The sequence below is a fragment of the Triturus cristatus genome, chromosome 3_2, assembly GCF_964204655.1.
Source record: "Triturus cristatus chromosome 3_2, aTriCri1.1, whole genome shotgun sequence".
In the NCBI taxonomy this organism is placed as follows: Eukaryota; Metazoa; Chordata; class Amphibia; order Caudata; family Salamandridae; genus Triturus; species Triturus cristatus.
Window position 1 is genome coordinate 992,233,130 of NC_140584.1, and position 24,355 is coordinate 992,257,484.

The following is a 24,355-nucleotide window of genomic DNA, read 5'->3' on the forward strand; positions in this document are numbered from 1 at the left end:
TAGTCATACTGGCTCCTGTGTCTCTCAGAGCCTCCCCTCTTTGGCCGTTGATGGTGACCCACTGCCCATACTTTGCGGTATTTGCGGGCACCTGGATCTTAGGAACCATCTCCCGTTCTCCCAGGGACACTAAAGTGACACCCGCCCACTCCCTTCCCTTAGTTAAGGGCATCTCCTCCCCGAGCACTACACTAGCTACTCCGGGGGGCTTTCCTCCAGTGGGAGGGGGTGTTCGTTTCTGACACTTCGGATCTCCTTTATAGTGTCCAACGCCACCGCACTCATAGCAATGGACAACCCTTGGCTGCTGACTCTGGCCAGGATTAGGGTTTCTGGGTGGGTTAGCCTTAGAGGTGAATCCTGTTCCCTTCCCTTGGAAGTTATTTTGGGGGCCTTTGGAGAACTCCTTTTTCTTTTCCCCTCCTTCTTTCTTCTGGGGGGCGCCCTGTCCGGCCTTTTGAGTATCCCCTCCAGTCCCCCTTGTGGACACCCGGGTACTAGCCCAAATGTCCGCCTCCTCAGCAAGCTTCCGGGGGCTGGTCAGCTTGCTATCCACCAGGTGTTGCCGCGGTTCAGGGAAACATTTCTCGAGTAGGTGTTCCTTCAGTACTAGGTCAAACAGCTCCTCGTAGTTCCTTACTTCACTGCCCTGAATCCAACCTTCCAGTGTCTTCTTTGCATAGTCCAGGAAGTCCACCCAATTCTGTGTGCCCAGCTTGTGACTACCCCTGAACTTCTGTCTGTACTTTTCAGGTGTTAGTCCAAACTTTCTGATGAGCGCCAGTTTCATGGTGGGGTAGTGGGTCTGCTCATCCTCTTCGAGGGCCAATAAAGCATCCCTACCAGCTGGAGGCATGTACCTATACAATCCTCCTCCCCAATACTTCACTGGAACCCCATGGGCCCTCAACGAGACCTCATAGGCTGCTAGCCACTTGGCGATGTCGTCACCCGCCCCATAGCTAGCTACTATGTCCTTTGGCAGGTAAGGTTTGGATTCCCTGGTGATTTCTTGGTCTTTGCTGCCACCATTAGGAACAGTTGGTGCCCCAATTCTTAAGATCTGAAGCTCTATCTCTTTCAGTCTTATCTCATGAGCCATCTTCTGTTTCTCCGTCTCATGAGCCATCCTCTGTTCCTCCTTCTCCTTCTCCAGCTTTGCTAAGTCCCATGTGAGCTGTCTTTTCTCCCTCCGATCTGCTAACTCCACTTCGGATAAGCCCCCACTAGAGACAGTGCTGCCCTTCCTAGAAAGTGTCCTGGGCCCTGCTGACAGGTTCCCCACCTCAGGTTGGTACATCTCAGCCCCCTCGGGGTCAGGCTCTCCATCCCTGTCTTCCTCCTCAGCCTTGCTTTCTCGGCGTGCCTCCCCCCAAGCCCTTAAGCTGGTTTGGAGTGCACCCTTCTTTGCTCCTGGGGGACAGTACACCCCCTCCCGCTGGCAAAACTCCCTGAGTTGGGCCACAGTGTACGTTTCTAAATCTTCCAGTACAAACTCCATCTTGCCCACTCAGGTTAGAGGACAGGTTTTGTGCAGTAGCAATGTAGGGGGGTACCTTTAGTAATACCTCCTCCCACCACCAGAGTAAATTTGGAAAAAACAAAAACCCACAATTAGGAAGGCCGCTGTGAGAAAACTCCCGGTGTAGGCCTATGGACTACCCACAGTTATTGTTGAGTATATGTAGGCACAGCTCTATCCCACCACTGAACACCAATTTATGTTGGAAAACCACTCCCACACTAGAAGGGGTGGTGGTGGTCTTCCGGACACACTGTGGTAGCTTGGCTCGAGTGGTCAGGAAACAGGCGCCGTGCTAAGCATACAATATACCCATACAATAACCATGCGTGCATCCGTTCCAAAAACGACTCTACACCGTAAAAATTATGAAAATATTCTTCTTTATCTTTTTCTCTTAGTTGCTGATTGGAAAAATAAATAGGGGCCAGATGTATCAAAGGGTTTTACCCATTCTGTGTCTATGGGAAAATGTGGTCGTACATATGGACCTAGGTCAATCACAATATGCAAGTTTCAATTAGTGCAGGTCAAATAAATATTGGCTGTTTGATGAAATAAATAGGGGTGATCATAAATAACAGGGCATAAATACAAGTGCAATATATACAGACAATTAAATACTTTGAGGCAATAAATACTGTACCAATAAATATTGTACACCAACAAGTCCTGTGGACCTATAAATATAGTGCAGCAATAAATAGGTAAAAACTCAATAAATACAGTATCCCCAATAAATAATTACAAGTATACAGCCCCCCTCATATAATCAGTTGACACTTCACTTCTTAAGGGCTGATTTGGCCCAGGCACAGCTTGTAGGGTTGTGGAAGGCTTGAGGGGGGAGGCTACTCCCTGGCTGGGACAAGGCTGAGGCCTAAACTGAGGTAGATCAAAGGGGGGGAATACCAATGCCCTGGCTTTCCTTCTCCACACAACCTCTCTAGGTTAGTCCCAGTTCACCCCAGGCACAGTCAGGTGGGTTTCAGCACCTCCCTAGCCCCTTAGAGCAGTCTCTCAGGTCTCCACAGGGCCTTAGGCGCCCTCTACTCCACTTACTGCCCTTTTTCTGATGTTCCGACGCCGCTGGAGTCGGGTCGACGCCGTGAGGCGGTTCCGGTTCGGTCTCGGCGGCCTCGGCACAATGTCAGTTCTTTGACGACGCCGGTAGGCGGCTCCGGTCCGATGTCGGTGGCCTCGGTTCAATCTCGACCTCCGATTCGACGGCGTCGGGCAGTCTCTTCACGATGTCGACTTCGGGCGGCTCCGGTCCGATGGCGCTCTCGGCTCCGATGACGTCGGCCGGCCTGGCCTCGATGTCGACTTCCGGCGACTCCGGGGTGCGATCCTCACCCCCGACCTCCGGTGCTCCTCCTCACAGGCTCCGGGCGACTCCGGAGTGCGATCCTCACTCCCGACCTCCGGTGCTCCTCTACCTCGGTCTCCGACGACTCCGGAGGGCGGACTTCACTCCTCCGATGACGCCGCTCGCTCGACCTCGGTTCACTTCCTCCTCGACCTCTGGTATTCCTCTCGACCCCCGTCGGCGCCCTCTCACGACCTCAGGCGGCTCCGGGTACGACGTCTGCTACTTCAGTCAGCGCCGCTTCTCCACCTCGGGCTCCAGGTCTTAGGCTACTCGACGCCGGACTCCAGGGAAACCAGTTCTCAGGTCAGGATCTTGCTGCTTTCTTGGTTCTAAGGCCTGTTCCTGCTGTCCAGGTCCTTAGGATGGTTTTCTTCTGTCTTCTTCCCACACAGGGCTATAGGCTGGGATCCATCAGTAGGGACAAGTATCAAGGGTGGGTTTATGGACCCCACTCCAGGCACAAGTTTCCACCCCTGCTGCTTCACTCCTTCCTCCTTCACTGTTGTGCTCCTCTCTCTTCACCAGTCAGGTGCCAACTGCCAGCTCCAACTGCCAACTGCCTCTCTTATCCTCCCAACATTCTAAACGGTCTCCAACTGTCACAGGGTTCTGGAAGCTCCTGGAATGTTCTGGAAGGTGCTGGTAGGTTCCAGTGGATGCTGGTGATGTCACAGGTGGCCACCATTTTGTGCTTCAGGCCCTCAGACAGAAGTTTCAGGGGTAGCTAAAATGGCTCCCTGAATCTGTAGCAACACGAAAAAGTCTGGTGGTTCCCAAAAAGGAAAAATTCAAACAGGGTTTGAGGCAAAAGTGGGACAAAATAAATAATGATGAGGAGGGACCACCCAAAGGGCTGACAGGTCTAACACATTGGCAAAGCCAATAGCTCGTGCTTATGTGAGAACTAGTGGCATTTGCAATGTGTTTTAGCCCTGTTGTACCCCAGTGTGCTACTGTTCAGCATGCATGGCTAAACGTTGGAGGCATGGTGTGGAGTGGGGTGGGGTGGGGTAGAGTGAAGTGGGGCAGATTTGGGTAGATTGGGGTAGGTAGGAGTGTGGTAGACCGGAGTGGGGTAAATAGGAATGGAGTAGGCTTGTACAGAGTGGAGTTAGGTATATTGCAGTAGATTAGAGAGGAGTGGGGTAGAGTGGGGAAGAGTGGATTGGATGGGCTGGAGTAGAGTGGGGTAGAGTAGAGTGGGCCAATTGTAGTGGAGTGGGGTAGATTACAGAGGAGTAAAGTAGGGTAGATTGGGTCGTTTAGAATATGTGAGATTGGAATGGAGTGGGTTTGAGTGAAGTGGGATAGATTATAGTGGAGTGGGGTACTTGGAGTGGGGCAGATTAGGTGGATTAGGGTAGAGTTGATTGGGGTAGACTGGAGTGGACTCGGGTAGACTGCAGTGGGATAGACTGGAGTGGGGGTAGAGTGGAGTAGAGCAGATTGGAGTGGAGTGGGGTAGATTGGAATGGGGTGGGGAAGATTAGAGTAGGGTAGAGGGAGGTGGTAGAGTGGGGTAGAGTGCAGTGGAGAAGATTGGAGTAGAGTAGATTGGGCTAGACTGGAGTGGGGTAGATTGGAGTAGGGTAACAATTGTGGTGGATTGGGCTAGTTTGGAATGGAGTGTGGTAGAGTGGGGTGGGCTAGATTGAAGTGGAGTAGAGTGGGGTAGATTGGGTGGATTGGAGAAGGGTAGAGTGGAGTGGGGTAGACTGGGGTAAAGTGGAGTGGGTGGAGTGGAGTTGGATAGAGTGGAGACTGGAGTGGGCTAGACTGGAGAGGAGTAGAGTGGAGTACACTGGGTTAATTGCAGTGGGGTAGATTGGGGTAGATTGGGGTAGATTGGACGATTGAAGTGGGGTAGATTAGAGTGAAGTGGGGTAGACAGAGGTGGAGTGGGGTAGATTGTGCTAGACTGGTGTGGGATAAATTGTCATAGAGTGAAGTGAGACAGATTGGAGTGGGTTGGAGTTAGATAGATTGAAGTGGAGATTGCAGTGCAGTGGTGTAGATTGGAGTGGATGGCGAGATTCATGTGGAGTGGGGTACACTGGAGTGGAGTAGATTGTGTGGGTTACAGTAGGGTAGACGGGAATGGGGTGGGGTAGAATGAGGTCAATTGGAATGGGATAGAATGAAGTGGGTGGTTTGGAGTGGAGTAGATTGGACTGCAGTGGGTAGATTGGGGTATATTTGAGTGGGTTTAGAGTGGGGTGGGGCAGATTGGGATGGGGTGGGTAGATTTGCCCTGTGCTAGAGTTGAGTGTTGTAGATTGGAGTGGAGTGGGACAGATCGGGGTAAAGGGATGTGGGGTGAATTGGAATGGAATGGGGTAGACTGGAGTAGATTGGGTATAGTGGGGTAGGTTAGAGTGGAGTTGGCTAGATTGGGTGCATTTGAGGGGGGTAGATTCGGTGCAGTGAAATGGAATGTAATTGGAGCAGGGTGGGATAGTTTGGCATGGCGCAGACTGAGGAAGATTGCAGTGTAGTGGAGTGGGGTGGATTGGGAAGCCTGGAGTGGAGTGGTGAAGATTGGGTTGGGGTAGATTGGATTGGAGTGGGGTAAGTGGTATGGAGTGGAGGGGCATTAAGGGAGGGGCATACAGTAGAGTAGAGTGGAGTGGCAAGACGTGTCGTAGAGCGTCTTACAGTGAGAGTCGTGAAGTGGGGTAGATTGGAATGGGGTGGGGTAGATTGGAGTGGGGAGGATTGGAAGAGGGTAGTTTGGAATGGGGTAGATTTAACTGGGGTAGATTAGGGTAGACTGTATTGGACCAGGGTGCAATGGAGTGGAGTAGATTGTGGTGGAATTGGGGTAGAGTGGAATGTGGTAGGGTAGAATGGAGTGGAGTAGATTGGAGTGGAATGTGGTGGGGAAGAGTGGAGTGGGGTAGATTTGGGTGGACTGGGGTAGGTAGGAGTGCGGTGGACCGGAGTTGGGTAGATAGGATATAGAGGAGTGAGGTATATTGGGTTAGATTGGAGTGGAGTGGGGTAGATTATGGAAGAGCGGGGTAGGGTGGATTGGGTAGATATGAGTGGAGTAGGTTGGGGTAGAATAGAGTGGGTTTTCTGTATACTGTGCTATCAATTTGTTACATAATTCAGTTTTCAATATTTGTTGTAAATTGGTCCTAAAACCTTTCCTGGTTTCCATATAAGGTATACGGTGAGTTGTTATTATTACCACTCAATAGATAACTGTCAGTACATTTTTCAAAGTTTAATTGATAAGGAATCACGATATTTATCTCCACTATTTATTTTCCATATGTGCTCTTTCATTATCATATTTGGCCCTTACGGCAACAGCATCGTGCAATATGTATTGATTTGAATCCATGAATGCTTTTTTTCTAACAATTCAAACAGACCTCCACTTGGGGCACGCAGACGGCCCCTCCCCATGCCTGCCAAATGTGAATCACCCAAGCAGGGTGCAGATGATCGGTTATATATTGTTGTTTATGGACGGGGAGAATATTTAACGTATCTTGGTTTTTGGTATTCCAACAAGTTGTGAACCTCAAATATTGACTCTTCTCTGCAAGACCTTGCTATCCTTTCCATTACTTATAACCCCACAAGGTTTCCACATTTTGTCTTTTGTTCCTCATATACTACAACCCACTAGAATGGGCCGCATGTACTGGTGTGGGCTTGGGTGAAGCAGTGCCATATATGTTTGTTGTTTATGTATCGAAACTAACAAAAAGTTTTATAAATAAAATTAAAAATATTGTTTGCTTTTTTCAAATTACCTATATATCTAGCAGCTGTTTGGCTATCTCACAAATAATAAAAGGCTGAACATGACTTCCTGCAGATGATGCAAAACAGTGAAAAATGTGTGGAATATAATCATGCAATAGTTACCAAAAGCTAGCCTACTTTGATGGTCTAGAAGAAAAAGAAACAAACTACAACCAGGGTTTAAACAGGTATTAAAATCAGTATTGTGCAGGTGTATGATTTTTACCACTTGAATATTAACTAAGTTAAATTATAGTCTTTCTGAATACTTAAAAACATAGAATAGGGGGACATTATTTAAACAGGTCATGTGCAGTGCTTAATTTGAGCCAATGGTTACACATAACTGTAACCAGCACTCATTTTAGGGGACCAGCACTTATTTTTCCAGATTGGACATTTCGTGAGAGCGAGAGAGGGAAAACGCTAGTCTTGCCTATTCAATTTATTGGCGTTGCCAATATAATAATAATAATATCTTCTTTATTCGTTTTTTTTCACATTTGAAAACCATAAAAGGAGCATGTTTGAACAAACAAATACATATTAAAAATACATATTAATATAAAATTCTAAAAAATTTCATATCATCATCAGGAACTAAGTTCAGCAAAACTTTTACAGATTATTCCTATGTTTTACAATGCATTTTAAGAAGTTAAGGACATGATAACAGATCAGTTCGGATTCTAAGAATTGGAGACGTAGCATTGCCGGACGACATTGTCTTAGTCCCCATTGTTTTAATACAGGTAGTAGCCAGACCTTCCTATGTGAATGATAAAACTTACAAAACAAAATTGTATGCAAGTTAGACTGCGTTGACACTTCATCACATGGGCAAGTGGTGGGAGTTAAGTCCCATCTATTTCTCTCAGGGAAGGATACTAGTCTATAAAACAAGTCTAATCTGAATCTTGTCAGTAGCATTCTATGATAGGTACTGATCTGTAATGTTAAGTATGGTTGGATACTGTAGGTAATCTGAATCATATTAGCATGAAGGACAGAGGATTTTTTTGACTCAGATGTCAGCCTCAGAGACTCTAAATGAGTTAGAGCTGTTTTTTTCAGCTCTTTCTTTGATAGCTCAATAATTGTTTTAGGTTCGGAGTAATATTTCTCCAGGCCAAGATCCTCAAAGAAGTTTCTAATGTATCGGAGCCACTTTATTTCCAATGAATGGTCAATGGACATAGAGTCTGTTAAGATTTCCAGAGGTAGGACGTTTTTGTCAGAGATCCAGAAGCGCCGCCAGAGCAACAATGGTTGAATCCTTAAGAGATCCTCAAGATAGGGGATTCCGAGTTCCAGATGGAGGGCATAAACTGAGGTACTCGATGGTGCAGTTAAAAGGAATCTAAGAAAAGTATTTTCAGCCACCTGAAGGGCACCAACATCTGCAAAACCCCAGACTCCCGCTCCATAAAGGGCAATTACCTGGCATTTGGCTGAATAAATTTTTAATAGCTCCACAGGGGGCCTTTTCCCTAATCTCTGTGAAAAACTCAGCAGGGACATTATAGCTCTTTTGAACAGGTGGCATCTAGCCTCAACTGCAGGCCTCCAATTTAGTCTATCGTCAATCATTATTCCCAGGTAGCAGTACTGAGTGGTCACCTCCAATTGTTGTTCTTTAAGGTAGATGTTTTTTACTCGTTTTTTCCCTCTGCCTGCTACCATGACGAAAGTTTTTTTAACATTTACTTGAAGGTCCAAGCCACCCATAAAATCGACATATCTGTTCAGGGACTTCTGTAGTTCACGTGGAGTACGCGCCAGAATGACGGCGTCATCCGCATAGAGCAAGGCAGGTATCAAGCGCTGTTTTACTCGTGGTAGGTCCAAAGCCCCCCTCAACATCTCCACCTCTAATCCGTTTGTATACAGAGAAAAGAGGAAGGGGGCAAGGACACACCCCTGTCTAACCCCTCGCTCTATTCCGAAGGACGCGGTCAATTCCCCCTTCATACCAAAACGCACCCTTGCAGATGCCTTTGAGTATAGCTCTCTCAAAAAATCTAACAGAGGGGGGTCCACTCCCATATGTGTCAAAATTTTCCAAAGTTTTGCGTGTGAGACGCAATCAAAGGCGGCGGACAGATCTACATAGGCCATGTAAACCATTTCCTTCTTAGCTTGGAAATATTTTCCGAGAATCAAGCTGAGATTAAGGGCCTGTTCCACCGTTCCAAACCCCTCCCGAAATCCAAATTGGAGGTCCGAGATTATGTCTCCCTCCTCTGCCCACTGCTGGAGTCGTTCTAGTACGACTCTGCCAACAACCTTGCCTAAAGAGTCCAATAAGGAGATAGGACGATAACATTTAACGTCCTTCCGATCTCCTTTTTTAAAGATTGGGACCATAATTGAGTTAGTCCAGGATTTTATCAGACCCACCTTTGCCGCTGCAGTACACACTCTGGTAAGGATGGGAGACCAGAGATCCAGATTAAATTTAAACAAATCTACTGGGACCCCATCAGGGCCTGGGGCTTTCCCATTTTTGCTTACTTCTAAGGCCGCTAAGACCTCAGCAATATCAAAATACAGGGGAATAGGGTAATCAACTTTTGAAAGTGTGGGTTCCGTTCCTGTTATTAATGTTTCTGTCTCTTTAAAAATCTTGGAGAAATGGGCCACCCAAGTATCTTCATCTATAGCTACTTCAATCTTTGCACTATCTTTGTTTAGAAGATATGGGGATTTAACAGTTCGCCAAAAGACCAACTATTCTTTGAGTCGGCACTGGTGTGGAAGTCATCCCATAATTTTTGTTTCAATTGATTGATTCTTTGCTTACGTGCACAAACATATTGCCGTCTCAATAGTTGGATCTTGGCCGGCACTCTATCTGTTTTCTTCAAAGCCTTCTTTAGATTAGTTAAGGCTGTGGTACAGCTATGATCAAACCACCCTCTGATGGTTGAATTCGACGTCTTTGGCGTTAAAGTAAGAAGAGCCTTGATTTTATCTAGTATTTGTAGGAAATTATTTAATACTTCTTCATCCGATTCCGATAAATCAAGGCACGTAATTATGTTTATATATGCCTCCTTGACCAGTTTCCCAGTGATTTCTTCCGGATTTATCACCCCCCATTTTAGTGTATAACCATTTTGCCTGCCTAACTCTAGGTTGTTTTGTGCAAGAGTTGTCGCTATGGCATCGGTTACAGGTTGAAACTTAGTTCGACACAACTCCAGCCTGAGAGCAGAGTGATCGCTTAAGAGGTTTAACAAAACCTCGAAGGACCTAACTCGGGGGGACAAAGCTGTCGAGATGAGAATATAATCTACTGTCGTGTTATAGCCCCTACCCGCATAGGTTGGTTGTAGAAAATTTGACCCCGGAGTTATCTCATTTGCTATTACAAGTTCCAGATCTAATAGGAGATTGTTCATAGCGGTCCCCACTTTGCTATGATCAAAGTGCATGATGGGAGCATTAAATTCATCTACGATCCCACATCTATTTTTTCCTACGTGTGGGCATGGGTGAAGATTCAGATCTCCACCCCAAATAAGATGAACTGTCCCTTTTCCTATCATAAGACTATGAGTCAGTTTCTCTTTAATGTTGGAAAGAAGGGACAAAAATTGGTCGTCCTCTAAGTTATTATAAAGATTAAGCAAGAGGATAGACTCATTTTTGTTGAGAACAAGATTGAATAATTGAAAGTTTGGGTCACATACAATTACAGACAGTTTTTGATGTTTTAGTGTGTTAGCAATATAGGTAGTCAGCCCGCCCTTGGGTCTACCTGTACCACCACCCACAGCTGGCGTAAAGTATGTTTGAAAACCCGGGAGGTGAAGCTCCGTTATAGACCATGTCTCTTGTAAGCAAATGATCTTTTCCTGCTCGAAGAAATTCGCGGCCGAGCCATCATAAATCATGGTACGAAGACCCGCTACGTTCCAGAAGAGGATGGGGAGCGGCCGCGGATCTGTGTTTGTCACAACTTCGTTTACCAAACAAGTCGTTGTGACATTTAGGGCTGGATACGCTATCTTGGATTTGTTAAGATTATTCGGGGTTAGTGGTCAGTCGACTGTTTCAAGGACGCTGAATCTATTATCCATTGGAATACTAGACCAGGGTTCCCTTTGGGACTGCTCTCTATTTACCAACCGGTGCGTGTGAGAGCTCCACTCAGCTCGACCTCCGTCCCAGTAACGTGGTCCTGGATTGTAACTAGGACCCCCATGCTCACGGAAACGGGGGCCCACTAATTGCCATTGGTTGAGATGTCTACCAAGGACTGGAGTCCTTGTTTCCCAAGGACCATGGGCTGAGGCTCCTATTTCCCAAGGAGGAACATAATTATTATTAGGTGGCTCCCTAGAAAACCTGGAGGGGTAAAAGAAAGAAAGTCGCCTGGTTCCTATTTCGCCAGGTACATTCGGGAATTCCCATGAGCAAATATGATCCACCACCCTAGTGTTGTAGGGATTCTGCGTATGCTCAGAACTATGCGCAGGAAACCAGAACCTTAGAGAATTGTGGTGTACCAGAAACTCCCCTCAGAACTAAGAACCCCTTATCCGACTAGCTTAGTGTCACATTCGTTATCCGAGATTTAGCTCGGCGGTCCCAATGTATAGACAACCCAGAACAAGCGACTTAGTTATTCTCAGGAATGGTGGGAACCCGAAATACCCGTTTGCACATAGATATCAGTCCACAACAGAATAACTAAGACACAGTAAAGTTTAAAGAATTTATTCATAAACCTCGAGTCCTGTTAAACAATACTTTGGCTAACATAAGTAGACAAATGGTTAAGATCATTACCATTAACATTGTTACAATACCATAGAATATAAAAGGAGCGATCATATTATAATGACAGTGGAAAATAACCACCCTCCTTTCTCTAGTTACTAATAAAATATTATTAGACTATTAGAAGGTCTCATAGGCTTGCATAGGGGACCCCATACCGTATAGATCAGCTTAGGTGTATCACATCACAGGATCAGCTCAGTGTTCTCTGCAACAGCTCTTCTATCGAATGCTCTAACAATATGCTGCGCTGTGTTATTAAAGCCCTCGACTTTCTGGTATTTGCAGCTGCGTGCATGTTGTGACTAAACAGTGGTACGATCACCCTGAACATAATCAGCCGGCACCGTCTAGTGTCCTAGAACAGTTCTTTACTCGATGTACAGACCAAGGGCACTAGCAACTGTTAAGGATGTATTAATAACATTCACTTGAGACAAGAGCGAGTCTGCATTTCTCAAAGTAATAACATGTAACAACAGTGTCGGGTGCAAAGGCAGCGAAAGCAACAAGATGGTTTTCCAACAGCTAACGTGATTAAGCTAACTTAGCACTGTAAATAGGGAGTGGCCTAAAACCACGTGACACTAGGATCGTCAAATGTGATCAAGATACAGTCTCCCGGTATCGTTTTCCTACTGTTTCCCACCCAGGGGGTTCTGCGTACCATCAGGATTCTAGAAGACCCAGGTTCTGGAATGGGGCGATTATTGTTTAACCAATATTGGACCTTATTTTTCAGCGACCATGTGGGTTCAGCATTATGGTCAGCCAACTCAGGGACACCTGTCATAATTACAACAAATGGAGACGCTTCCGGTGGCAAGTCAGCCGCCAATCTAATTTCGGGAGATTCCCCCGTATCGGCTCTGTTGATTCCCGGTGCTACTATTTTTGGGACCGGTTTATTTAATAGCAAAGTATTAGTTTTAGTTTTAGGCAATGATGTATTAGGGGCAAAATTTTTAGGACCTACAGTTTTTGTGGTCAAGGAATTACCCTGGAGGGAGTTTATCGTGATATTAGCAGAGGGTTCCGATACCCTATCAATGATTCGTACAGTGGATAGTGAATTAGATTGAACTTCTGGAGGTACTTTTTCATCTTTTTTATTTTGTCTAAGCGGCGTCTTTTGAGGAGGTTGCTTGATTCCCCTCTTTTTTTTATCCCCCTGCACTTGCTTGGGTTTCAAAATATTCACAAGATTCAGTAACTGGAGCTCCATCTGAGACAATCTTACTTCGATCGGAGCAATGAAAATTTTTAAGAGGTCTGTGATGTTATTTATCAGTTGTGAATTTTCCTTGTCCCTTATTGTTTTACTTGATAGAGAATGAGTAGAAGTTTCCACACTAATAAGATCTACGTTATCCTGAGAGAAGTGATTGATGGCTGGGGAGTCAGCTAAACAATCAGCATGGAGAGGTGCTATATCCTTCCCTTTATAATGGACGCTAGTGTCGTGATGGATAGGACTTTTTACTTTTTCCTTTCGTTTCCTTATCGCACCCTCCCTCCTCCCTCTTGTTTGCCTAATTTCCTCTGGGGTAAATTCGGGGATCAATTCTGGTGTTTTTTCTAGATCCAGGCTTAATTGGAAATCAGAAAGTTGGGAGGCCGACAGGTCCACATTGTTTGGGAGGCTACGCCTACCCTCACAGATCGGCGCTTTTTTAACCAGCATCTCCGGAGTTTTTGCGTGCCTTAGATTTCCTAAAGATGACCTTTTTGCCAACTCTAGATCCAAAGACACCCTGCCCTCAATTAAACTAATGCTTTGGTCAATGAATGTGTTTGCCTTAACAATAAACTCATCCATCGGTCCCAGTAGCTTTCCTCTGTCCCCCCTAATTTCGGTTTTTTTTTCCTCTCGTTACAACCATAGTTTCTAGGACCCAGGGCAAGTAGTTAACAGCCTATAGGATAATATCGGACTAAGGCTCAGACTTAAAGGGCATACAAGAACAAATAACTTTAACCAACTCTCTATTTTTCATAAGAAAAAGAAGACTAGTAAATATGGTGAGTATAGCTTAGGGACGTGGCCCGGTCCGGTCTCTTCCGTCCTCGAACGGCCTCAAACGGCCCGCCCTTTGCCCGGGCTTAGCCCCGGGCGCTCCCGCGCGCTCCTGCGCAGCGGAGGAGTGGCTGCTTAAATTTGGAAATTACGTAGGTGAAAGGGGCGTGTCGTGCAGGGAGAGCAGCCCAGGTGTAGGCAATGGGGCTCGCAGGGACTCCTGGGCAATGGAGTCCCCTGCTGCTCGCAGCCCTGTACAGATACGCTCACCCCAGTGAAGGCAACCCCGTCCAGGCGCCCTTACGAAGTTCACTGGACGCTGCGGGACCCGCGCAGCGGGTCCGGCGAGTTGCTGGCACGGAAAGGCAAGAAAGTCACTGGTTAGTCCCACGTCGATCCAGAGAGCAAAGATGAATCCCAGGGATGGGAGCTCGGTGTTCCGCTTTTACTCACAGCTATGCAGGGGGGCGTGTCGTGCAGGGAGAGCAGCCCAGGTGTAGGCAATGGGGCTCGCAGGGACTCCTGGGCAATGGAGTCCCCTGCTGCTCGCAGCCCTGTACAGATACGCTCACCCCAGTGAAGGCAACCCCGTCTAGGCGCCCTTACGAAGTTCACTGGACGCTGCGGGACCCGCGCAGCGGGTCCGGCGAGTTGCTGGCACGGGAAAGGCAAGAAAGTCACTGGTTAGTCCCACGTCGATCCAGAGAGCAAAGATGCCAATATGTTTAGCCAACTTGTACACCAGTGCGGCTGCTGTTTAGCATGACTAAAGGTTAGTGGCGCAGAGGAGAGTCCAGTAGGGTGGAGTGGCATAGAGTGGAGTAGAATAGAGTGGAGTGGCGTAGGGTGGAGCATAGTGCCATAGAGTGGAGTGGCGTAGAATGAGGTAGATTGGAGTGGTATAGGGTAGAGTGGAGTAGAGAAGAGTACAGTAAAGTGGATTAGAGTGGCATGGTGTGTCATCGAGCCTAGTGTCATTGAGTGGAGGTGAGTTTCGTAGAGTGGAGTGGCGTGCAGTGTCTTATAGTGGATTAGAGTTGCCTAGTGTAAAGTGGCATAGAGGGGCGTGGAGTTGAGTGGTGGAGCGTTGTGTCGTGGAGTAGACAAGTGTATAATGGAGTGGCTTAGAATGGAGAGACACAGAGTGGAGTAGAGTGTTGTAGAGTGGAGTGGAGTGGAGTGGCTTATTGTGAAGTATGCACGGTTGGTTGCACACTTCTATCACAGAAAACGCATTTTCAATTGAAATAACAATAACATTTGCACATACAGTTGACTAATAAAACTATACAGCGCACAAATGATAACGTGTGAAAATGGCACCACCAAGTGTACTGATTTGTTTTGATTGTACTGAAATATTTGTTTCCAACACACTTCCGAATTACAAAACAAAATGTACATAATTTGTGCTTTCGTAGTTCTGATAACTTCTGAAATATTGGCACAATTCATTTATTTTGTTGTGTGCTAGAGAAAAATATTTTCTTTCCCACTGCTTTACAAGATTGTCACATAAAGCCTCTCATTTTGAAGTCAGAGAAAGAAAAATAAACACCAAGCTCCCTCATTAGACAGAGTCTGACATTTGGCCTCTAGCTTTGAATGCACTGCAAATGTGACAAGATAAGAACAGAATTGAACGGCTTGTTTGGAGAAAGCGGGACTCGTGGAAGAATACAAAGGGCGATGGTGAACAAGGTTTGCTCCTCAGAAGCTACGAAGACATGCTGGACAGCCTAAAACAAATAAAGCCAGCAACTTGAAAACTAGGAAATGTGAGTAACAAACCGCAAGGCCAATGGTATGCAATTATTGGACTGCATTCCCATGGAAGCTTTCAGAATGCCCATAAGATGTCTTTACGCAACCAGACTGTGCTGTCTGGTAGTTAGACTTCGACCTAAAAAAGGGTGAAGAAAAAGGTGGAAAAACAGTCACCACTTGAGGAAGCAGGAACCTGCAAGAGTAAGATAAAAAGGCAGGGAATGTCTGATAGTGAATTAAAGTGGCCCGACGTGGATTCCAGACTATGCAGCCTTGTTATTTGGTATCGCCGCGCAGAATGCCCGAGACGCTTCATTCGTCCAATCTGCCCCTTACTACCGGACTGATCCCGGTTTCCTCGTCCTGGACTGTCGCAACCTCTTTCCACAGCCGGACTCGATTCCATTTATCCCTGAACCAACGCTTCTGAGTGCCGCCAAGTACGATGCACACTCTAGCTCCTCACAGGTGCCTGAACCATCACTAACTGATACGCACCACAGTAACCCAACTCCTGTTTCTCTGACGCCACAGCGCCCCCGTGATTGACTTACCCTCCCTTCCTTGTCACCAGATTACCTTATGAATCGTGTAACCATAGTCCTGATGATGACCTCAAGCTAAAGAGGTTGAAACGCCGTCGACTCTACAACGCCATTTGCGGCATTAAGAAGGGTCATTCACAAATAATGAAATCATGTTTGTAATTGTAAATACCTTGTAAATACCTTTGTTTGACCTCCATTGTTTAATTGCCCTTCGCCGCCCCACGTTGTTTCCTATACACTTGTGTCACTGCGCCGTTCACTCACCACGACACCCCCAGTGCACATATGGTTGTTATGGTTACTGTAATTTAGTTGTATTTTGTGCTTCTATATACAAATGACAACCCTTCACCCTCTCCTTGGTCTCCCTTGTCCCTTTCCTGTGCAATATGATTAATTCTGGTACTTAATGGTTCTCTTACATGATTTACCAGTTGAGACATTGTCTTTTTGCTGCTTGTTATTTGGTACGCCGCGTCCTCCCAGCCACGGGCTTCTGAGGAGAGCTTTGGGCTCCAGAACTCATTATTTTACTAAGTAAGCACTGCTCATGTGCCCAAGCTTTAATGTACACGTTGATAAACACTTTGTGTAAGTCTGTAGTACCACTCACCTTCATATCAATACACATAATGTATCTCTGGTGAACATTAACTCACCTTCTACATTAAGCTTCTGTATATAGCTGTCCAGCAACCCATCTCTGATATTAACAGGCTGCAGTTATCTGAGGTGTAACTCATCTGGGGATAGGGCTGGCTTTCGGGTTGGTGACGCCCCGCGTGACAATTTTTGTTGGCACCCCTCCCCACCCAAGACCTCCTTCTTATCTTCCCAGATTCCCTCACAACCACCCTCCAATGGCGACCCCCATCTCTTCTTAGCCCCTCTCTTGAGTGTTATAGCCCTTCTCATCCCATTGTAGAGTGTCAGAGCGCTTTACGTCACAAAGTACAGAGGCAATGACTCATACAAGTGTGAAAAACAATGAAAAGGAACTATGAGTTAAGACAACGAGAACTATAAGTAAGGTGTAGTAATCACGTCATGCATATTGGTAGGCATTATATGCTAAAAGTACTTGCTCTCGAGAAACGAAGGTCAGGTATAAGTCAGTGCAATAATGAAAGCAGCTGTTGCTCTCTCCTCGAGCTGGCGTGGCATGGGCGCCTTGTGCCAATTCACTGTTGCCCTAAATTAAAAGGGTGTCCCCTATAAAAACAACTGAAATTGTTTTGTGTTGTCTCCATGGGGGCCGTACCGTGAGCAATCCCGTACCCTACGGTTTGAGCCAGGGAATACAAAGGTGGTAGAATACTTACCTGCCTGCATGTGTTATTTTTCTCCTCAATCAGTGCCATACTCCGTCCAGTTATTAAGAGATGGGATGTTGTTCCCCTTCCACAACATTCTTGTACAACCAAAGGCTGCCAAATACAAACCTTTTATTAGAGAAAACGGACAAGGAAATTGACGTACCTATGCCATGAACAGCGACGACGGCCAGCAGCAGCGATAGCAGGGGCAGTGCCATGTTGGTAGTTGGCCTTCTTCCTTCGTCTCTCTGTCTCTGAATCTCTGATTGAACTCCTTTGGACACAGCTCTATCTCTTGGTGGCTCACGGTATGTGACGCACCTCTAAGACAGAGCCAAATTCCTCATCGCCGTCTCTCGCCCACTCTCTTTGTCTTCTTGTCTGCTGAAAGTAATGATTGGGCCTGACTGAGTAGGCAGACCCAAGTTCCTACCTCGAGGGTTTGCCTGTCCCTCAAAGTTTCGTATTTCTGCATTCCTGTCTCTGTAACAACCTGGTCTATGGACCAACAATGGCGCCAAACAGGCCCGGCTACTTCTAGGACCGTTTCCCTCACGTAGCAGTGCAAGACGTGAGGATGATGCCACTGTCATTCGGAGAGGGGGGCATTGTGAGACTAGATCATTTCACGGCATTCTTTGAAGTCTGTTTCTGTTGAGTTTTAAAAGATGGTACAACAATTAAACGTACAGTGTTTTACAATATTAAAGTGTTGCATTAAATTAATAGAAAACGTGCAAAAAGTAGACCCCAAACAAATAAATATGTTAATCTGACTGAAGTTGACCAGGCTTTCCAGATATTTCGAATTGTTTTCCCGAAAGACCACTGAAGTTCTGTTTCTTATCCAGAAAACAGCAGATATTGCTTTCTAGCGATGCTTGTTTTGACAGGGCGTTACCCAATAGATTGTATTGTATTGTAATTGCATTTATATATCGCTTACTACCTCTGACGAGGCTTTGAATTGCTTTTCGGCGAGTAGCACGCTTCTCCGGAACCCATAAAGGATTAGTGTTGAATTAGTATAGTGAAATATGAAAGTAACTTGAGTGGTGGATAGGTTAGTCAGTTATTTGGATTGAGAAGGACAGCGGACGGATAAAAGAGGGAAAAAAGGTTTGCACTTATATAGCGCTTGTTGCCCCTGATGGGTGTTGAAGCACTTTGTGGCGTGTACCACAGTACTCCGGAACCCATAGATACTGTGGGACCCACAGAGGATTAGTGTTGAATTAGTGCAGTGAAATATGAAAGTAATTTGAGTGGTGGATATGTTAATCAGTTATTTTGATTGAGAAGGGTAGCGGAGGAATAGATGAGGGGAAAAGGTTTGCATTTATATAGCGCTTGTTACCCCTGATGGGGTGTGGAAGGGCTTTTTTGGCGAGCAGGACGCTACTCCAGGACCCATACAAGATTAGTGTTGAATTAGTATAGTGAAATATAAAATAATTTGAGTGGTGGATATGTTAGTAAGTTATTTGGATTGAGAAGGGTAGCGGAAATATAGGATAGGGAAAAAGGTTTGCATTTACATAGTGCTTGCTACCCCTGATGAGGTGTTGCAGTGCTTTTTCGGCGAGTACCATGCTACTCTGGGACCCATAGAGGATTAGTGGTGAATTAGTATAGTGAAATATGAAGTTTGAGAAGTGGACACGTTAGTCTGTTATTTTGATTGAAGGGATAGTGGAAGGATAGAAGAGTGAAAGGATTTAGACTGTAGAACATAAGCAGGACAGCGCAGGCGGGAGTGCATGCAAGTTGTTCTCACATGGCAGGAACTCAGTAATCAAGATGACGGCTCCTATGCGCTGGAGTACAGTGCGCGCAGGAGCAAATGTGGTTTGGGGGCCTTGGGATCACTGTTTTAAATTATGTGGTGACACCCTGACAAAGCCACTATACCTGGCTCATATATGTTGATGTGCTGCCACCTTGACAAAGTCAGCAGGCCTACGCTATATACAATGTTACCACCTTATGTTCTGATGCTACATCTCATCTATAGAGGGTTGGATCAAAAGTTCTGAAAATCTTTATATTAATCAAGAAATCATCTGATTTGTAGTACTATTTTGTCTGACAAAATGTAGATATTTTGACACTGCCCCCATACAACTCATAAACACAGATCCCATCCTGATTGAGTCAGTCAGATTTGATTACCAACATCCAAAAGTGTCTACTTCCTTTATGTTCGATTGTATGAACAATTTGCAGTATTCTTGTTACAGACAGTCCTGCTTTTCAATTAAAATATATTTACTATACTCTAAATCAGACGTTGGTCATACTGGGTTGTTGTAACTGCAACAAGTGGTTTTGAGTTGCATTGTAAAATGCACAGTAATTTTGTTTGATACTCCTTCCACCTACAACTGAACTAGAGTTGACTAAAAGACAGGCGACCTACAGTAGACTTGAAATCAGCTCTAGTTCTGAATAGTTCCTTACTGTCCAGCTAACCACAAACAAGTGGACATTACAGTCTGTGTAGGCAAGTGCTACTGAAAATGGCACCTGAGGTAAAAAATGGCTGGCCGATCACCCCATGTTATCTTATTTGCCAGAATTAAATGTAACTCCCTTATTGCGAAAGACTCTGGTACAATGCTAGTAGATTTGGACTGACTGGAAACAAAGTAGAGTTTACCTGTTAAAGGCCAACATCTTTGAAAAATGTCATGTGTCAGAGAAATAAAACATGAGTGAATCAATTTGCAAAACCGCGCGTCACAAGGTCCAATAGAGCAGGTATGAACAAGTAAAACAAGTAATAAAAATAGAACAGAAAACCATAGCGACCTGAACTAGCAGTCACAAAATGGAAACCTCCGCGCCAAATATATGGATTTACATTTACACTTTGATTTCTACAGTAAAAACAAACCTTGGTAGAAATAAATAAGATAGTGTAAAATGTTCTCTTCACAAGCCACGATGTTAACTATTTGCAAACTATGAGGAGAAGAAAAACAAGTAAATTCTTCTTTCAAAACACTTGGGTTCAAGCACAGACGTGTGAACAGCTTTTGAAAAAAATGTTTTACATTGTCATTTTTTATAGAGAAGGAATACAAAATGTATTCAGAAGACCATCTCTCATTACATACAGATATTTAGGTATGCCTCACTATTGCCAGAAAAAAACATATTGTTAATTCAACAATGATCACAATACATTGATTCCAAATCATAAATGTAAGTTGTAAAATCAAGTTTACTTCTTTCATTGGAGTACAGTTGAAGGCACTGTACCAAGTTCCGGTGATAGCTCACTAGAAAAACTGTCATCCACGGCCTAATCACCAGCAAGTTGGACCACAGTAACGCCTGTACGCCAGTGATGTAGCGCCTAAAGGTTTGAAAATTGTAGGGGTGCATCATATTCACTGTTAGTTGGCACCCGCATATAATTAATGTATCTTTAGTTATGCTGAGCGAAGTGTATTAAGAAATGTATCAGTTATATCGTAATATAGAAGTGTTAGAGATGTGAAATCATATTGTGAATGTATTCAGTAAAATGCATAACGATTAGTTCCTGTTTAATGCAATGTATTAGGCTAAACGTGTAACCTGATTGAATCAACTCATGCATGTCGTTTATCCACGTATATGAAAGAAAAAGCACTAAGGTTAGAATGTAATTTAATAGTGTGTTTAACCTAGTAGAGGCCCGAATTCACATATATCGTTGAAAAGAAAGGCCTGGTATTTCTTATGTTAGCTGAATGCGGTAGGCCGCAAGTGATTTATTCTAGTAGAGGTTTTGGGCTGCAGTAAATTGTAGAGTTAAAAGATGCGAAGTATTTCTCCATCCCATGATCTCACCGCAGGTGCAAGGACAGTTGGTTCGTTAGTAAAAAGGTCTTTGTCTAAGAGTTGAATTATGGGGGAAGCCAGACATGGGAGTACTTTGGAATGTGCCAATCGCAACTCCTAGTGCGGACGGTGTCTGGGACTCAATGCCAAGCTGATGGACGATGGAAGATGGACAGCGTCGGATGGAAAAGTACTGGAAGAAGACCTGGTCGAGGAGGTGTGCCAGAGGGCATGTTCTATGATTTGGGGTTTCGTATTAGGGACAGCGCCCCGAGGGTTGAGCAGAACAGAGTAGCCCAGAGCAGAGAGAAGAGGTGGGCGAGGAGCTAGAAGGAATACTTTAGATCGAACTCTCACTAAGTGAAGACTTCTTAGGGAGTTTCACTTCTGACACCTTTTCATGATTTCTTGGGTCTCAAGGGAACGCTAAGTAGGGATGTCATCCAGCATAGACTAGGGACAGAGATGCTTTTGTTTAATGATTCCTAATATCGACATTGGCTTGGTAGTTATCTACCTCATGCTTTTAGAATTTGTACTTTTGTTTATATTTAGTCGTATGCGGATTCTTCGTAGAGTAGCATTTGTGTTAGTGCCTATTTACCTGTTGTGCCTTGTATTAAGGTGCTTATATCTGCAGATGTTTTTGTTGATAATAAAATCCCGAGAGCAATAGAGATTGGGTTTCGAGTCCTTAATTATGTCAAATTGAGGAAAGTATTCTCTGATAATTGTGTTTGCTCCCTCTACGCTATTGGGCAAGTAAAAAGGTTCAATCGGCCAGAGTGGGTTCTTGGAGACAAATGGTAAACAAGAAAATTGGGCCCCAGCAGTTGGTAGCAGAGGATGGTTACTTCCGATAGCGAGGGACGATTAGATTAAGATAAGTGATCCTTGAGACCCATATACGATAAATGATGGTGAATCATCAGATGGTGAGCAGCAGACGATGGCAGATGATGAACATTGACGGCGAGTAGCAGTGCGGCAGGAAGCAGCAGTCCTTAGAGTGAGTATGAATAGGATGAGATGTTGTAGATTGCGGTGTTGATTTGTTGTGTGATGTCTTGCGGAGTTGGAGTGAATGTTGAGTGATTGTGAGATCAGGCTGTGAGCGAAATTGTTGACCTCGGTTGGCAACTGTCTGTCCCCGTCTGGGCAGAAAGTTCGCCTCTGATAGGTTACAAATACTCAAATCCGCATACAACAACCCACGACCAGCGTCGAGTTGTCATGCACTCACACATTCGCTCCCCCTATCTCGGTCCAGGTGATCGATGGTACCTCACGATCTCCTTTGGGTGGTCAACAAAATCTACCACAGTGGTCTTCTACACCACAATTCTCCAACTATCCTTGTACCTGCGGTGAGATCATGGGATGGAGAAATACTTCGCATCTTTTAACTCTACAATTTACTGCAGCCCAAAACCTCTACTAGAATAAATCACTTGCGGCCTACCGCATTCAGCTAACATAAGAAATACCAGGCCTTTCTTCTCAACGATATATGTGAATTCGGGCCTCTACTAGGTTAAACACACTATTAAATTACATTCTAACCTTAGTGCTTTTTCTTTCATATACGTGGATAAACGACATACATGAGTTAATTCAATCAGGTTAAACGTTTAGCCTAATACATTGCATTAAACAGGAACTAATCGTTATGCATTTTACTGAATACATTCACAATATGATTTCACATCTCTAACACTTCTATATGACGATATAACTGATACATTTCTTAATACACTTCGCACAGCATAACTAAAGATACATTAATTATATGCGGGTGCCAACTAACAGTGAATATGATGCAACCCTACAATTTTCAAACCTTTAGGCGCTACATCCGTTCCCCCCTTTGATGACAACTGTCATCACACCATCCTTCTGATTCCTCCTGGAATTAAAGCTGATCTAAACTGCAGTTGCTACCATCCTACCATGTCGGATCCCTTCCATCCTTTTAAGATTCTGATATTGACGGTCCTGCAATCTCGCCATTCTCTGCTCATTTGCTCTGAGGGCTCTTTCGGCCCGATTCCCTCTATACCACTTTCAGGCTCTTAAGAGTCCTCACAAACAGATCACACATACCACTGCAATTATGATTGGCTTCAACACAGATCCCAGAAATCCCATTCCCAAATTCGCAAACCAAGTTCCCACGCGACCAAACCCTTGACCAATCTTTTCCCACACATTCTCTTCTGTCAGATCTAGTATTTCCTTGTGAATTGTGGTAATATTGACAATGTATTTCTACAGGTCCTTACTATTGTCTGGAATATACGTGCAACATTCTTGGACCTTCAACAATTTACAGACTCCGCCCTCTTTTGCCAATAAAACGTCTAACGCAAGGCGATTCTGCAAAACCATATTCCGTATCGATAACATTTCTCCATTCACCAACAACAAGGACCTCGCCGAATTCATTGACAATTCATCCACCACTGTCGCCAACCTTCTTATTTTCACATCATTCAGGACCACGCCCAAACTAGGTATAGTCGCTCCGTATATATCACCAATCACTACTCCTGCACTCACAGCTCTACGCACTTTAGAATGACGTCCCGTCTCTAGCATCTTCAGATCCTCAGCATGATAAATCTTTGGGAAGATGATAGCCAAGTAACATGACCCATACCAATTCGCAGGCAATCTCACATAGGCAATCTTCCCACATACATAGTACACAGTCGGAATCAACTGTACCGGACCTTGCAAGAAATTCTTAGCAGAGTCCTCCATGGTAAAAGTATGATCACGCGTACTCTGTCCCACTGGAACTTTCTCCTTAGGAGTTTGAGGACAAGCAACACACAATTTCCCCTTCTGTACTTTATCTAATGCAATCGGTCCATAACTTCCCTTAGATTTATGCAATCTCTCCTCATCCGTCCCATCCACTGGACTATCTCCTGTATCTCGTGTCTGAGTCAGTTTTCTGTACCTATCCTCTATCTGAGCTATGAACTTCTTTTCTGTCTCGGACAACCAACATGTCAAATTATGTCTATGAGCATAGGCTGTGTCTAGCTTCACAGTCGGTATGAAATACTTCCGAAGTCTATCCTCTGACTTGTAATAATCATACTTATTCAAATTCTTGTATGCCGGAACTTCAGGAAGTACTGTATCATAGTTTGAAAAGAAATACTCAAACTGTCTCCTGTCATAAAACAAACTAAGCAATAGGCTACAAGAAATCCCATATGTCAATGGAAGATGATGATACCTAATACCGTCGTCTACTGAGGCAGGCAACTGCATGCACACATAACAATCCTTCGCATCCATCGCATCAACATACTCATACAACAGCTTCGCATAAGCATTGAGTTTGAAATCAGCTCGAGACAAATCTATATGAAACATACGACTCCCCTCAAGCGTCTGAGCTCTCTGATCTCTACCAGTGAC

The 24,355-nt window shown here is 44.9% G+C and overlaps 1 protein-coding gene across 1 annotated transcript in view; it reads right to left on the bottom strand.

The window, feature by feature from the left end:
- Positions 1-17,452, bottom strand: part of LOC146858952 (uroplakin-3b-like) — a 212,169-nt gene extending 194,717 nt beyond the window's left edge. Inside the window, exon 1 of the mRNA XM_085649603.1 lies at positions 17,253-17,452. Coding sequence (XP_085505729.1) covers positions 17,253-17,307 — 55 coding nt within the window. The 5' untranslated portion in view covers positions 17,308-17,452. The remainder of the gene's footprint in view (positions 1-17,252) is intronic.
- Positions 17,453-24,355: the final 6,903 nt, after the last annotated feature.